The 15,990-nt window shown below is 41.9% G+C and overlaps 2 protein-coding genes and 1 long non-coding RNA gene across 3 annotated transcripts; 2 read left to right on the forward strand and 1 right to left on the reverse strand.

Moving 5' to 3' along the window:
• Positions 1 to 154: 154 nt before the first annotated feature.
• Positions 155 to 2,039, forward strand: LOC104736169 (UPF0725 protein At3g25080). The gene is made up of 6 exons (XM_010456103.3): positions 155 to 435; positions 539 to 664; positions 763 to 955; positions 1,064 to 1,114; positions 1,218 to 1,309; positions 1,420 to 2,039. Exons 1-6 carry the CDS (start codon positions 382 to 384, stop codon positions 1,837 to 1,839), a joined length of 936 nt encoding a protein of 311 aa, XP_010454405.2. The 5' UTR covers positions 155 to 381; the 3' UTR covers positions 1,840 to 2,039.
• Positions 2,040 to 3,734: 1,695 nt separating this feature from the next.
• Positions 3,735 to 5,507, forward strand: LOC147929322 (uncharacterized). Its single transcript, XM_087480573.1, has 2 exons — positions 3,735 to 4,454; positions 4,590 to 5,507. Exons 1-2 carry the CDS (start codon positions 3,735 to 3,737, stop codon positions 5,505 to 5,507), a joined length of 1,638 nt encoding a protein of 545 aa, XP_087336699.1.
• Positions 5,508 to 10,577: 5,070 nt separating this feature from the next.
• Positions 10,578 to 11,541, reverse strand: LOC147929323 (uncharacterized). The gene is made up of 2 exons (XR_015578530.1): positions 11,372 to 11,541; positions 10,578 to 11,019 (listed from the first exon to the last, which is right to left on the reverse strand). It is a non-coding gene; the product is annotated as an uncharacterized LOC147929323 (long non-coding RNA).
• Between the last annotated feature and the right edge of the window lie 4,449 nt (positions 11,542 to 15,990).

Genomic DNA, 15,990 nt, shown 5'->3' on the forward strand with positions numbered 1-15,990 from the left:
TTAAAGAAGAGTACCGAGAATTTTTGTTGGAGAGTAGAAAGTTTTCTAGATTTTAACCCCTTAAAGTATTTATTTATTTTTTGAAATTGTTTTAAATCAAAAATAAATTATATTTGAGAATTTTATTGGGAGAGTAGAGAGCTCTCCAGAATTTGACCCAATTGAGTAGTACTTGTATAAGACTGTTTGACTAGTGAAGGATGATTTTGTCCTCTTCGATCAACTGTTCGGTTTATTAATGGATTGTGAAGGCCCAAATGAAGCCCATAAATGAGTTATATAATCAATGGCCGCATGACTTAAAAAAAAAAAAAGGCAAAAAAAGCATCGTCATCGTCGCCTGAAACCTAAATCCAGGGAGGATACGATACGACGATAATAATGATGATGCTGGCCCGGCGCCAATACCTATCAGTGGATCTTTTGAGGAACTCTGTAAGTAATTCTTTCATTTTTTTTCCCCTTTCATTTTCTGTAAGGAAAAGAATCATCGAATCATCCATCTGATTCATCTTCTTCTTCTTCTTCTTCTTCTTAGGAGATTTTCGATCTCAAGAGTGGTAGGTACGGATATATGTTAAAATTCTGTGATCAAGAGTCTCCTTGTCCTCCCGTGGTCCTACTCTATGCGAAGATGAGCCTTCATCGTTACAATTTCGTCAAGGTTTGTTTAACAAAATCATATATGCATCTGTAAAACTGTAAATCTCTATGCCTATTAATACATTATTCAATATCTTAGTTTCTTCTTCTTCTTCGCAGGGTACAAAGTTTGAGCTGATTGGCGTACAGAAATACGTTCAGACCACTGGTTCTGCTGCTGCTTCATACTACATTACTTTGGATGCAATTGATCACGCCACTGCCACTGGTTCCCTTCAAACTTTCCAGAATGTAGTATCAGAAATCAGTTTTGGCAGATTTATGCTGTCTTGCAATATTGCAAGAATTAAAGGTGGTTTTCTCTTTGCCTATTCGTTGTCTTCATCCAATGAAATCATACAAATTCTAATTTTAAAAAAAAAAAAAAACCTTTTGTACATATATATATATATATATATAGGGGAACCAAGAGATGGCGAAGGACTTTTGAGGAGGCCACCATATATTCGAGGTGTTTGTTTTTTTGCATCATAATTAATTTATTATTAACTGTCTTTGATCATCCAATGAAATCATAAGAATTTCTGATTTTTTTTTCTTAATCTGTTGTCTAGGGGAACCAAGAGATGGCAAAGGGTTTTTGACGATGCCAGATATGACCTTGCCTACGTGCCCGCCAGAGAATCCTTTTCAAACATATTACCTAGTAAGATCACACACTATTTTGATTTGCCGGTCTTATGAGTATGATCAACAAGTTAAGTTAAGTAGTAGTAATATAGTGATATAGTATGTTTTTTTTTTGGTCTCATTCAGCTGAAGGAATCTGAGCTGCAAGAGAATTCCTGGATTCGTCTCTATTTGGAACTTGCTGTTGCCAAAACTGATAGGCATTGCAAAGCTAAGGGTGCTGGTCTCTCCAACTTGGAGATTGTAGACGTGGCCATTGATGCTGCCAATAATGAGGAAGGACTCTATGCCAATAATGCTCTTTTCTACATAAGGTACAGGGACTTGTACAAGGCTAACCTTGGTGAGCCTCTTGATCGCATTGCTATTGTTAGAAGAAGCTTTGATAAGCCTACCGGATGCTTCTGTCTCGTCGGTCAGTCTCTGAGTTCCGATGTTATACCTAATAACCGTATGATTGCTAATGAGGAGGGTACGGGGTGCTCCAGTTTCATGGGTCAGATTCAGAGTCCACAGAACTTCCTACTCAACTCTCTTCACCTCTAGGTGATCATGAAGCCGCTATGAGAACTCGAGAAATGACGAAGCTACCGGGAGACTCTATGGAGCTTTCTTTACTCGTTAAACTCTTTGAAAGATATTTTACTAAGACTTGAGTTATTTGGATTGTTACGTAGATTGTGTTTTTGTGTGGTCTTCTAAACGTGTCGTCGTGCTTTAATAATAATAATGTGTTGGTCTTTATATTTGTTGTACTTGCAATAGTCTGTCACATATATACTCCATTTCCAGTGAGCTCTTTTCATAAAGCAAATACTTTGGTAAAAATAACATGCATTCTATTGCCGGTAAGGTCTAGGTGCGTTGAATCTGGAACCGAATTGTTAGGAATAAGGATCAACATCTTGCCTCTGATCACTTGGGAACAATTTTTGAAACGGACTCGGTATCTTCATATTACCTTGGTACTTAAATTGGCAGAAACATTTGCTCAACCTCTAGCAATATTCTCATTAGAGTAATGAAGCAATTATCAATATTCTATAAGAAACAAGCAAGAGACCGTAATAACTTTGCGAGAGGATAACAGTCAGCTCAGGAATATATACTTAAGTGCATTACTTAAGGACAAAATCATCTTCCACTAGCCAAACAGTCTTATAGTAGTACTACTTGATTAGGGAGCACAAAGTATGAGTTTTCTTATATTGTAGAACCAAGCGATCAATAAAGATCAAGATGGGGAAGAGTTTAGTTGATTCACCACCTATAATAATATTTGATTGTGGCATCTAACATATTTCTGAGAAAAATGGATATAATTAAATTTCAGAGAAACAGACAGTCAACAAACAAGGAGTTAATATTGTAAGATTTCTATTTGGGCTGATGATTCAGAAAAAAAAAAAAAAAAAGAGAAAGTTGAGAAACCAATAACACAGTTACACAATTATAAAATATCAAATTCTTAAAAAAAACTCATCGTCCACTGATCCAATATTTGATCAGAGACTAGGATATTAACCAAATGATTAACACATCCAGAAGACAATAACACGAACAGTTAGGTTCAACCAAGAATCTAACATTGTGACTTTTTGAGGCTACAAAAATGTTGGTGTGGGAATTCGCACCCCAAACATACCGATCTGAACCCGATTAGGAAAACCGTTTATCTAATTGGCAATTCATCCCTGCGGTGGACCTCGTCCTTGAAGGCGCAATAACACTGAGAAGCCCAATTCCGAGGTGGCTGACCGACATCCCAGCTCGCCCTTGAGCCGATTTAACAAGAAACAAGGAACTTTCCATATCAACTCGGCTGAGATTTGGAAAGTGGATATATTCTGTATATTCTGTGTATCATGAAAAACCTATAAATAGGAGGCCATCCTTTGTTGTAAAATCATCCAGAAATCAATACAAAAAACCCTAGTTCATACTTGTTCTAGAAAAAAACCTAACTTGTTCTTCAAGAGATTTCAATTCCCTTTTTACTTGCTAACTTTGATCTTAATTCTTAAAGAGATAGTGTTATTGAATTTGTTTCCCCTCTAAACAAATTCATTGTAAAACTCAATTTCTACAATTGGCGTCGTCTGTGGGGACGATAAGTTCTCAACTCACTTTCTCTTTTAGATCCCTTTGAAATTCAGGCAAGCAAAGCCATGTCTCCAACGTCTAACAACGGAGCCACCAACTCGCAGGACGTCGCCGCCGACCCTCCTACCGACGCGCCAGCCACGCGTGTCTATTCCCGACGTCCCCACGGCACATCGGGGAACCTGGGAGGCGACTCAGCGACACATTCCATCGGGGTGCAAGAGGCCGAAGAGCCCCATCACGGAGCCCAAGAGTCCAACTGAGAGCCGCCAGTCGATGGATCTGTCGATAGACAGACTACATCCACGCAAGTGTCACGCCCCCCTCAACTCATCTCTATGGACGATCTTCAGCATGAATTCAGAACGATCTCCAAGGATCTCTTCCAAGCGATATCTGATACCAACCAGCGATTGGACGCGATCGAACGCAGCGCGCCTCCACCGCTCCAGCAGAACATTGCACCACCGCATGCATCTCGGCAGAACGACTCCCTCAACCGACGACTGTTTAGCGATCCGCCGCCTTCGGCCTTCCGTTTTCCAGACCAACACGCACCATCGGTACTAGCCTCAGGGGTGCTCCCCCACGTCGGACAATCCTCTCAGAGGAATCCGGTCACTGCTCCCTATTCGAAACTGGTGAAAATCCACCTAAAAATTCAAGATATGGGATCCCTCCTCCACCGGGCTGTGAGTTCAGCCCCGGAGATCGACCGAATGTTCGAGGCCTCACAGCGGACCCCATTCACCAGACGAATCCTGGAGACGTACGTCCCAACCGTGAAAATAAAAGTACCCACCTACGATGGGACTAAGGATCCGATGCAGCACCTAACCTCGTTCATGGTTGTCGTGTCCAAGGCCAGATTCACCGACGAGCAAAAGGACGCCGGTCAATGTCAGCTGTTCATCAAAAGTTTAATCGGGAACGCGTTAACCTGGTTCTCTCAACTTCCAGCAAATTCAATCGACAACTTCCCGCAGCTGTCAACAGCTTTTTTGCGAAATTACCGGGTATTCATAGAACGCGGTGTTTCCAGCGCTGAGTTATGGGAAGTAGTCCAGGAACCCGGCGAACCCTTGCCATGATACCTTACCAAATTCAAAGAAAGGTATGCCAGAGTTTCAGTCACCGAGGATGTCGCCATTGCCGCATTCAAAAAGGGACTCATTCCCGGGTCGCCCCTGTAGGTGGACCTCAATATCCGAGAGGCCAAGGATCTGGACGACGCACTTCATCAAGGATCCCGTTTCGCATATGTTGAGGAGGACGAAGAGAAACGGACAGCGAAGGCCCCTCCCACGCGAACGACCCCGGTGAAAGAGAAGAACCGAGAAGCTTACCAGGAACCTCGGAAGCACCACGACACAAGAGATCCTAAACGCGGGGTGGTCACCGCGATCTCCGAAGATGGAGGACAAGAGAATGCACCCCCGGACAACCAAGAGGAGCTTTACTGCGACTTCCACATGTTTAGAGGTCATTCCACAGCCGAGTGCAAGCATCTGTCCAATTACCTATACGAGAAATACTTGTCCGGCGAGATCAAAGCTGTCTATCAACCTAAGGCTTTCCGCGGTGGTCGCGGAGGTAGAAGTCACGGAGGAAGATTTGGACGATCTAATCCTGGGCGAGGTCAGAAGGGCAACCACTCAAACAACGCACCAAGCGACCTGCAACAACAACCCCCTGCTGAGCAGCAAAATCCAGTGCCAGCGGATATTGCACCGACACTACCCAAGCGACAGAAAGGGCAGCCACCTGAACAAACCCCAACTCAGGGTCGTATCTCCATGATCATCGGCCAGACTGATGAGTGCAAAGATTCAGTCTGGGCCCTGAAGAAACGAGCGCGTCAGATCTGTAGTATCCAGGCACTCTCCGAGGAAGAACCGCTTAGCGCGGACCCTATTACATTTTCAGCTGAGAACGCAAAGGGGATCCACCACCCGCATAATGACCCCTTGGTCGTGGAAGTTGCAATGGACGAGTTCGACGTAGAGCGAATCCTAGTAGATACGGGCAGCACGGTCAATGTTATATTCTGGCAAACATTGGAAAGAATGGGCGTGACACCAGAACAAATCAAACCAGAATCCAGAACATAAACCCGATACGATGGTGCGGCCAAAATGTCAATGGGCGATGTGAAACTGCAAGTCCGAACTGGCGGAGTAACACGCAAGACAAGGTTCATAGTTATAGACGCTCCACCGATTTACAACGCCATCTTAGGTTCACCCTGGATCTACGCGATGCGGGCAGTCCCTTCCACCTATCACGTTTGCGTTAAATGCCCAACCGCCACTGGGATTTACACATTATATGTCGACCAAAAGATGGCTAGGACCTGCTCAGATCTCGAGAAAAAGCAGAGGCGAAAGGAGGACGCATAGCAATTACAGAGAGAGGATCGCCTAATTGATCCTCATAAGCCGGAGCGGGATCGACTAAAAGCCACAGGTTGCCAAATCATCTAGGTCAACATAGACGTCACGGACCCATCCCTAACGGTCGAATTGGGGCCAAACTCGAAGATCAGATAAAGGTCGAATTGATAACTTTTCTGAAATCCAGGTCCTCGACGTTCGCATTCTCCACCAAGGATATGGTCGGTATCGATTCATCGGTCACCTGCCACAGGTTGAATGTTGATCCTACCTTCAAACCGGTCTGACAAAAACGTCGACGTCTCAGCAGCGATCGAGCAAAAGCAGTACAAGACGAAGTCGAACGACTCCTGAAAGCCGATCAGATAATGGAGGTACAATACCCTGATTGGCTAGCAAACCCGGTGGAGGTCAAGAAGAAAAACGGCAAGTGGCGAGTCTGCGTCGATTTCACCGACCTCAACAAAGCATGCCCTAAAGACTGTTTCCCTTTACCGCATATCGACCGACTAGTAGAAGCCACCGCAGTAAACCAGCTGCTATCATTCATGGATGCATTCTCCGGTTATAACCAGATTGCAATGAACCCGGTCGATCGCAAAAAAACCGCGTTCATCACGGATAGAGGAACCTACCGTTACAAGGTAATGCCGTTTGGACTGAAAAATGCAGGGGCGACTTATCAACGCTTGGTCAACACAATGTTTGCTGACCTCTTAGGAAAAATGACGGAGGTCTACATTGATGATATGTTAGTCAAATCTCTTATCGCAGAATAGCACATCCAGCATCTCGCCGAGTGTTTCGATATCCTGGATCAGTTCCAGATGAAGTTAAATCCCACTAAGTGTACGTTCGGGGTGATCTACGGGGAATTCTTAGGATATATCCTCACCGAACGGGGAATTGAAGCAAACCTGAAGCAAATTGAAGCGGTACTTGGGCTCCCATCTCCGACCAATAAACGAGAGGTTCAACGCCTAACAGGTCGAGTAGCCGCGCTGAATCGTTTCATCGCCCGATCAACAGACAAGTGTCTTCCTTTCTACCAGCTCCTTCGGGGAAATAAAGACTTCCATTGGGACGACACCTGCAAAGTCACCTTCGGACAACTTAAGGAGTATCTAACTAGTCAACCGGTACTTGTCAAGCCTGAGGAAGGAGAGACGTTATACCTCTACCTTTCCGTCTCCAGCTCGACGGTAAGAGGGGTGCTGGTCCGAGATGATCGTGGCGATCAGCGACCAATCTTTTACACAAGCAAGGCTCTCAACGACGCGGAGATGCGTTATCCAACCTTGGAAAAGCTGGACCTCGCTTTGATCGTTGCTGCTCGAAAGCTTCGACCGTATTTTCAGTTACATTCCATCATCATATACACCGACCAGCCTCTCCGAACCGTTCTCCATAGCCCTCTTCAATCTGGGTGAATTGCAAAATGTGCGATCGAGCTAAGCGAATACGACACTGAATTCCGCTCTCGCCCGAGTTTAAAGTCACAGGTCCTAGCAGACTTCATCACGAAGCTATCCCCCGAGCTCGAAGAAACCATTCCTAAGGAGCAACCTTGGACTTTGTTCGCGGACGGCTCCTCCTCCAATCAGGGATCCGGCATCAGAATCATTCTCCGCTCTCAACTGGCGAGGTCCTCGAGCAAGCATTGAAACTCGGCTTCAAGGTGTCGAACAATGAAAATGAATACGAAGCCGTCTTGGCCGGGCTACAGTTGTGAAATACCCCGTCCCCGGCCATCTATGGCCGGAGAGGTTCTGAAAGACCCCATCCCCGGCCATCTATGGCCGGAGAGGTTCTGAAAGACCCCATTACACTACTTAGTCATATTTTAGGGCCCATTCCTTTAAACAATGTTCGTTTGCACATTCTGTGATTCATACATAATCCTTATGATATAATACTTAGAGTAAGTAAACATTCGATATTCATTAAGTAATCAAAGGATTCGATACAACTTATGAGTTTGCATAATAAGCTAGTACAAGCTGTATAATCGATCCTATCTACCCTTCACACCACCACTCATCTTCCCGGTCATGAGTTCCGCGCCTAAGCACTTCTTTTCCCGCGATCACCCTCCTTTCCTGAAACCAAGTAGGGATCAATAACATTCCCTTTTCTGTTGTACATGTCATGCAATGCACGCTAGGTACTAATAACCGTCTAGTACAGAGGTCGGCCGGTAGAGAGTTATCCCGCGCATCAGTTCGGACGGTGTACTGGGGGTCTGTACCGATCCCTGTCCAACCGCCGAGCCGCGTTTACTTTTCTCCGCCCGATTTGTCCATACTTGGACACCGCGGATGGTACGCTGATCGGTAGGGAGGTAGCATGCGCATCAGTTCGGTTGGTTCACGGCGAACCTGGCGGTTCCCGATCCACTTCCGAGCCGCACCCCCTTTCCTCTGACCAACCGGACCATCCGAAGCATTACTTATGCTTATGTTTGACGCACTACCCTAATCTCCAGAGCCTATATGGACGGTACTGTACCGTACCTCCGACCCTTATTACCCTTCCCGCCGAACTCTTTATCTCTCGGATCCTTCTTCCTGATCTTTACTCGTACTCTCGAGTTTTTGGTGTATTTTTCTGTATCCGATCGTGTCTTCAGAATGAGAGGAGCGCCCCTTTTATATAGGGTCCTGGGCCGCGGTTTTGGCCCCAAAAGGCACCCTTCGGACGAATCCGTTCATTCACTCTTGTTCGCTCATGTACGCTCGCCGTACCCTTTCGGACATGGCCATTAGGCCGTGCCCTTTCGGTGCCGAGTTCCCAGCTGGCCAGTGAACTGTCCACTGTCGTCCAGCTGGTCGAGCTGGGTCGAGCTGGGTCGAGCTCCCTGGCATCTGGTCGAGCTGGCACTAGCTGGCCGAGCTGATCGCAGCTGGCCACAAGCTGTCCAGAGCTGGCCAAGAGCTGTCCGGAGCTGGCCAATCCTTGTCCCATACTTGACTCGTTTTTCCCCCTTGACCGAGCTAACGAGTAGCTCTTTCCCGACTTGTCCAAGATCACCCTACCATCCCGGACCAAGCCATGGCCTACGATTCTATTCAGGATCGCGGGCGTTACAGGTTGGCGCAAGGGCTTGGGATAACCAGCATCTAAGTTTTCTGCGATTCCCAGTTAGTAGTCAACCAATTTAGTGGAGAATACGACGCTAAGAACGAGCGCATAGGGGCATATCGCCAATTACTCTGAACTCTGTCGGAAAAGTTCGCCTCGTTTGAACTAATCAAAGTTCCAAGGAGTAAAAACATGTTGGCCGATGCTCTCGCCGCCCTGGCGAATTGTTCCGCCCCAGGTTTGCGACAGGCGATCCCAGTCGAATGCATTGACGCACCTAGTATCAATTATACTGATCTGGCGCTTGCCATCAGCGATGACGCTGAGCCGATGAAAGTAGACGAGCCTATTCAGGAGCCCGCAGATATAACACAACCCCCAGTCGATTGGCATCTCGAGATTAAGATGTACATCGAGGATGGCAAGGTTCCTGAAGACCGATGGCCAGCTCGACGGTTGAAAGCCCGATGTGCGCATTACGCGATGATGAAGGGTAGCCTTTTTCGATGTAGCTCGTATGGGGTCCTACTCACCTGCGTCGATCGTGAAGAGGCGGAACGAATAATGACGGAGGTTCACGAGGGTGACGGTGGTAACCACTCAGAGGACGCGCACTTGCATTAAAAATTAAAAATGGTGGGCCAATTTTCGGCGAGGTGCGAAGCCTGCCAACGTCACGGGTCGATGAAACATGTACCTACCAAACTGCTGAATCTGTCACTGCGCCATACCCTTTCATGCGTTGGGCAATGGACCTCGTTGGCCCACTGCCTCCGTCAAGATAGAAGAAATTCCTTTTGGCTTGACCGATTATTTTACTAAGTAGGTAGAGGTTGAATCGTTTCACAAGGTGCAATCACTTGACGTAACCAATTTCATTTGGAAGAACATCATATGCCGTCACAGACTCCCTTTTTAGATCGTTACTGATAATGGGACGCAATTCACTTCGCTCATTACCAGACGTTTCTTAAGCAAATGGGGGATACGCCTAAGCACTTCGACCCCCCGATACCCTTAGGGAAACGGCCAAGCTGAGGCCACTAACAAAGCCATAATAGATGGTTTGAAGAAACGTCTCGGAAGAAAAAAAGGAGCTTGGGCAGATCAGCTTGATGGCGTATTATGGTCTTACCGAACTACCCAACGGTGAGCTACTGGGCAGTCTCCATTTTCACTAGCCTATGGTATCGAAGCACTATCCCGAGCTGAAGCCGGAGTGCCAACACTTCCCCGTACTATGTTGGTCGACAATCCCAAACTCAATGACAATATGATGCTCGACCACATTGATTTCGCCGAAGAATTGCGCGATCAGGCCCTGGTCCGAATCGAGAACTATCAAAACGCCGCAGCCAAGTACTACAACAAAGCTGTCCGTCAACGACGCTTCAATGAGGGCGACCTAGTACTGCACGAGGTCTATGAGAACACTAAAGAGATCAACGCCGGAAAACTCGACGCTCGTTGAGAGGGGCCATACCTCATCTCCAAAGCAGTACGTCCTGGAGTTTACGAGCTTTTGACCATGGAGGCCAAGCAGATCAAAAACTTGTGGAACGCGGCCCATCTGAAACGCTATTACTACTAGAACATATGTCCGACCTTGTTAGTGATAACGTGTACTGTGAACTACGACTGGCTTGATCCCAATTTTGGGTACGTAGGCAGTCTTCGATTTCTTTAATAGGATTTCGTGGGCGCAGCTAGAAAGAAAATAGAGATTCTTTGTTTTTTATGGGAGTTTTATTACACCATCAAAGTTCAGTTCGGCATCTCGCCACATAAAAGAGAAATCTTTTACTTCGGCAAATAGATCGGCAGCGGACTAGAAAAATAAAAACAATAGGACAAGCCTTCCATTTTCAAGGAGCCAGTGCGAAGTGAGATCCCCCTCCTGTGATCTCAATCTCCTCGGCGACTCACAGACGCAGAGCTTGAAAGGTCGGATTCCAGTGGTTCCTCGACGGTCAGACCTGCAAGATAGGTTCGCCAACTTTGCCGCTCCCGCCTAAGTTCCTCTAGTCGACCTGCTGGTACCTTTGCACCTCTGGCCATCATTTCTTCAAGGGATGCGCATGGACCTTCGACGGTATGACTTTCTCGGAAACCGTGGTCTCCAGATGGAGAATATCCAGTGAGGCGATCCCTAAAAAAAACAGAGAAGCTCATGAAACAACAACAACAACAGCCAAAACAAAACAAAAAAACAAAAAAAAAAAAAAAAAAAGTTGAAAATCACGAGTTTTAGAGCGTTTAACAGCTAAACGAAGACGACAAAGAAGAAATCTCAAAAAAAAAAACTCAAAACCCCAAAGAAATCAACAACAACAGCCAAAAAAAAAAGCACGAAGAAGAAGACAGATAAACACTAACGAATACGAAATCTAACCAAATAAAAACTCTAGAAACCGAAGAAATCAACAGTAATGATGCATGGAAGGTAGAAATCGAAGATACATTGAACGATTTCGACTGTAAAACAACCAAATATCATATACCTAGTCGTTCCCTGTTGTGCTGAAGACGAGAGACGACGACGGCATAAAAGAGAAAACAGAGCAGAGCAGTTCAGAGAGAGAAAGAGAGAGAGAGCTTTTAAGGGAAGAGGAAGAAACTGAGGAGAAACAAAAATGTAACAAATTTTATTTTTCTTTTGAATAAATAAAAACCCGCAGACGCAAACAAGAGTGTTATTAATTTATTGATTGAAAAGGGGAGAAATACCATGTTGTTCACTTGGAAACTATATAGTATATATATAGAATCAAATACTTTACTTTGTATATATAATACTAAAATTGTTTTGTAGGAAGTTTTTTAATTAGAAGGTTTACCTAGAAAATAATAACTTTATACCCTTTTTTTTTCTTTCTTAAAAACTAATCACACACACAACGATCAGTAAATTGAACCATTTTATTTGGCATAATGAATACACACCTCTATAACATATCTTTGTTTTGCTATGCATTATATCTTTCGATTCATAGATTTCTTCACATTACTATTTAAGTCGTTCTTTGAGTAATTTGTGTTGTTAAAGATGTTGGGTCTTTTGACCAAAAAAAAAAAAAAAAAAAAAAAAAAAGATGTTGGGTCTTTGTTATGGTATTATATTTGACTGGTATGAGGGTATCTATATCTTTCTACACTTCCAATTTGGAATGCATGATGATGATATCAAAGATCATATGGAGTTGATGATAACTCTTTTAATTAAAGCGAGGCACGGTTCTGTGATAATCTAATACTAGTTAAGTAACATTGTCGAATTGTGGATGGTATCAGTTGAAAATTACTTGAAAGTGTTAGTTTCATTTATGATTTTATATCTTTAATTAAGCCATGATGCATTGATTGTTTGATGATGGCCACATGACGATCCAAGTCTCTTTATATAAAAACTGCAGTAGAGACACATATGCGCCTATGTTACAATAAATGATTATAACGAACATATGATTACTATAAGAAATTATTGTTATGGTACGTACTATACTAATATACAGTCGTTGGTTACGTTACGTATATTTATATTACTAAAATGTAATTTTATTTATTTATTTCATATGTAAGTTTATAACGAGGTTTTAAATGTCAAAGTCCTGAGTTTGTGATAGTTTATTAACCCCCCAAAGTAAGTCAAATTTTGAGATATGTATGTGTATTCATTAGAAAATATCATGTTTCTTTTTCAATGAACGAACATACATTTTCTTACACTAACATTTTTAAAAACATTGGGTCAATCTTATTTCCCAAGTATTAGTATGGAAGATTGGAGTCTTATCATGAGAACATCGTAAGAGAGACACACACACAAAACTTTCTCGAGCTAGTTTATATATACGTACATACATGGACGCTTTGACCTCCAGTTAATTTCAATGTCAATAGAAATTAAATTAGTATATATACTACACTAGTACTTAATAATCACGGAAGCTCATCGCATCATGAATTTTTGAAGCGTGTGCAATGCATGATTCGATCATTTCTGTCAAACACAAACCTTAAAAACAATTATGTAAACTTTTTTATTTTTTCTTATATGCATTATGCACCCAAATTAATAGTGACTATATATATATATATATATATATATATATATACCACAATTTAAAAATTCTTGTTGCCACGTTATATTTCTTGAAGCTATTTTTGAAAAAAAAAAAACTATAGTTAAGTTTTAGCATTTGTGTGGTTTGTATGCTTGACAACTGTTACAATCCTACACATAGGGAAGCTAAAGATGAAACAAAAACACTTGTCACGCCAACTTCTCATATTATATATTATAAAGAAAAGAAAAAAAGAAAACAAATTTTACATTTCTGAATAAAAATTATACTCAAGCGAGACGAGACAGGTGCTGAATTGCTGACAGTTATATGCTTGACAGAGCCAAAAAAAAAAAGCTTACATATGCGATGAGATGGATTTGACTCGCTTCAGACTAATATATGTGAAAAATTCAATATTGTTGGTTAAAAAGAAACCAATCACAATATTTTTCTTTCACAAATGGTTAGTTTGACTAATTTCTTTCGTTTCTTATTATCTTTCACATCGCTCTACGGACTGCACTCCTGCAAAAAACAATAACAAAAATGTGTAAAAACAAAAATAGTAAATGCTGCTTTTGCTTTGCTTTGACTGTGTATATGGAAAACAAAAAAAAAACAAGGGCGTGTTTGATGTTTGCTCTGCGACTGCGATGTGCATCAGACTGCAGTCTGGGTGGGTTTTTTTTTGTCATCTTGTAAAAAATCTTTCCCATTCCCATTCCTATGTTCTTCTCTCTCTCCTTCAATTGTATAGCTGCAGGTTGTCCTTTCCTCTTTTTTTTTTTTGGTTCATATTTACGTTATTATCCGTCCATAACATTAAAGCAATATACATATATTTTGAACTCACTAGTCATGGTACTACACCAAATTGTTCGTTTGCACATCTATGGTTAGATTGGACCTTGTTGGTCTTTGATATGATTTGACTATTATGGTAGAGATTCATCATAAACGAGAGAAAAAATAAAAAAAGAGCATATACTCTTGTGAATTGATTCCCGTTGGTCTTTGATATAACTTCCATTCAAGATAGTTATGTAAAGACGAAATTGTAACTATTGTATCAAAAATTTGATAATTTGTTTCTTTTGATGGGAAAGGATATATGAATCTTTTTTCAAAAATACTGCTAGTGTTGTTTTTTTCCCCAACTTATATTTCTATGCTATAAACTTACAACTAAGTTTTTAAACATGTTATGATTCTAAAAGTAACAAGCTTGTAAATTTAACTGATGTGACACACATAATTATTCATTGTGCTGCTGTGTGTAACCTGTAAAAGATACTAATGATGCCATTTACCCTTAAATATAGATTTGCTGTTTGACAGTTCCTTTTAACATTTCATTGTCAGATATGCTAATTTTCCTTAAATTAGGACCACTTTTACAATTACAGAATTACCACTAACAAACAAGCCCAAAGGGAAAACAAATAATTAATTAAAGCTGTTATTTTTTAAAAAAATTAGCTGCCAAAAACTAATTTTTATTACGTCATCGAGTCGATACGATTCCCGCCATCTCTCTCTCTCTTTCTCCCAAAAAAAAAAAAAAAAAAAAACCTAATTCACAGAAATCCCTAGGGTTCACTTGATTCTAAAACCCTAACTTTTTCATAAGGCGAAATTGCGAAGGGGGGGGGGGGGGGGTCTGAGGATAGCGCTAAGCTGGAAGCACCATACGCTAATTCAGGCTTTGATTTCACGAGGTCCTCTCAAGGAGAGAGAATTTCATTCCATCTTCACCGGCGTCACCGGACGAAACCCAGGTCCGTCTCTTTCTCAATTTCGTATGAATTATCAAAGAAATTTTCGTGGGTTTGCGCTCGATTGGATTTTTATTGAGTCAAAATCTGTAATTTTACGGAAATTTTAATCGTGGGTAATATTTAGTTTATTACTCTCTGTGAGATAAACTTTATGTCGAATGAATTGGCAATACTGAGTTTGAGGAAATTAAATCGATTCAGAATTGAGTTACTGGTTATTGTAATGTTGAAGGATCCATGGAGCATTTGTCTTGGATGTATTGTTTGTTCTTTTTGATGCAGGAACTGTTAAAAAGATATTTGACAAGTACCTTCTTGAGATAAACAAGGAACTTTCATATGTTCACTTTGAGTTGAAGGCTTGTAGAGATCAGTATGATGGCCAAGTTTGTTATGGAGTGGTTAACAATGTGTCTGATGATCAATCCAAACTCGGGACCAAATATTCTGTGCCTCAGATTGCATTCTTTAAAGGCATTGTAAGTCACATTCAGTCCTTTTTTGGTTGTTGTCTGGCTTATGTTCTGTTCCTATTGATCAAATTTATTGGTCTCCTGTGTAATGATTTTATCACATCTATAAGTCTGCTTTGTCATTCTGTTTTCTTGCTATGTGTGCACTTGGATGATTTTGGGCTATGTGTAAAGTCAATATCTGTGCTAGTTTTCTGCGACACTGATGACTTTAACTTCTGGCAGATAGAAGCAATTGCTCAGGATGAAGCTGCTCAAGGTTGCATATCAGGCTTTGAACCACTCAATATCCGATTGGAGAACCAGGTCAATCTTAGTCCCTCACTTTTGTATATTTTGACAAAAGTAACCATTCATATTCATTGTTCAATATACTGATCATGGTGACTTCAAAGAAAAGAAAAGAAAAAAAGAAAACAAATTTTACATTTCTGAATAAAAATTATACTCAAGCGAGACGAGACAGGTGCTGAATTGCTGACAGAAAGAAAAAAAAAAAGCTTAAAATATGCGATGAGATGGATTTGACTCGCTTCACACTAATATATGTGAAAAAATCAATATTGTTGGTTACACCTTTAAAAGAAACCAATCATAATATTTTTCTTTCACAAATGGTTAGTTTGACTAATTTCTTTCTTTTGTACGCAAACATCGCTCTACGGACTGCACTCCTGCAAAAAAAAAAAGAAACAATAACCAAAATGTGTAAAACAAAATAGTAAATGCTGCTTTTGCTTTGCTTTGACTGCGTACATGAAAAACAAAAAAAACAAGGGCGTGTTTGATGTTTGCTCTGCGA

This window comes from Camelina sativa, chromosome 13 (assembly GCF_030686135.1).
Source record: "Camelina sativa cultivar CO46 ecotype springtype chromosome 13, ASM3068613v1".
Classification (NCBI taxonomy): Eukaryota; Viridiplantae; Streptophyta; class Magnoliopsida; order Brassicales; family Brassicaceae; genus Camelina; species Camelina sativa.

Excerpts from the sequence above, each read along its gene's own strand:
- LOC104736169 (XM_010456103.3), top strand. The coding sequence starts at position 382 with ATGATGATGCTGGCCCGGCGCCAATACCTATCAGTGGATCTTTTGAGG. Across the intron at positions 665-762 it reads ATCGTTACAATTTCGTCAAG|GGTACAAAGTTTGAGCTGAT; the intron begins GTTTGTTTAACA and ends TCTTCTTCGCAG. Across the intron at positions 956-1,063 it reads CAATATTGCAAGAATTAAAG|GGGAACCAAGAGATGGCGAA; the intron begins GTGGTTTTCTCT and ends ATATATATATAG.
- LOC147929322 (XM_087480573.1), top strand. The coding sequence starts at position 3,735 with ATGGACGATCTTCAGCATGAATTCAGAACGATCTCCAAGGATCTCTTC. Across the intron at positions 4,455-4,589 it reads CCAGCGCTGAGTTATGGGAA|GTGGACCTCAATATCCGAGA; the intron begins GTAGTCCAGGAA and ends TCGCCCCTGTAG.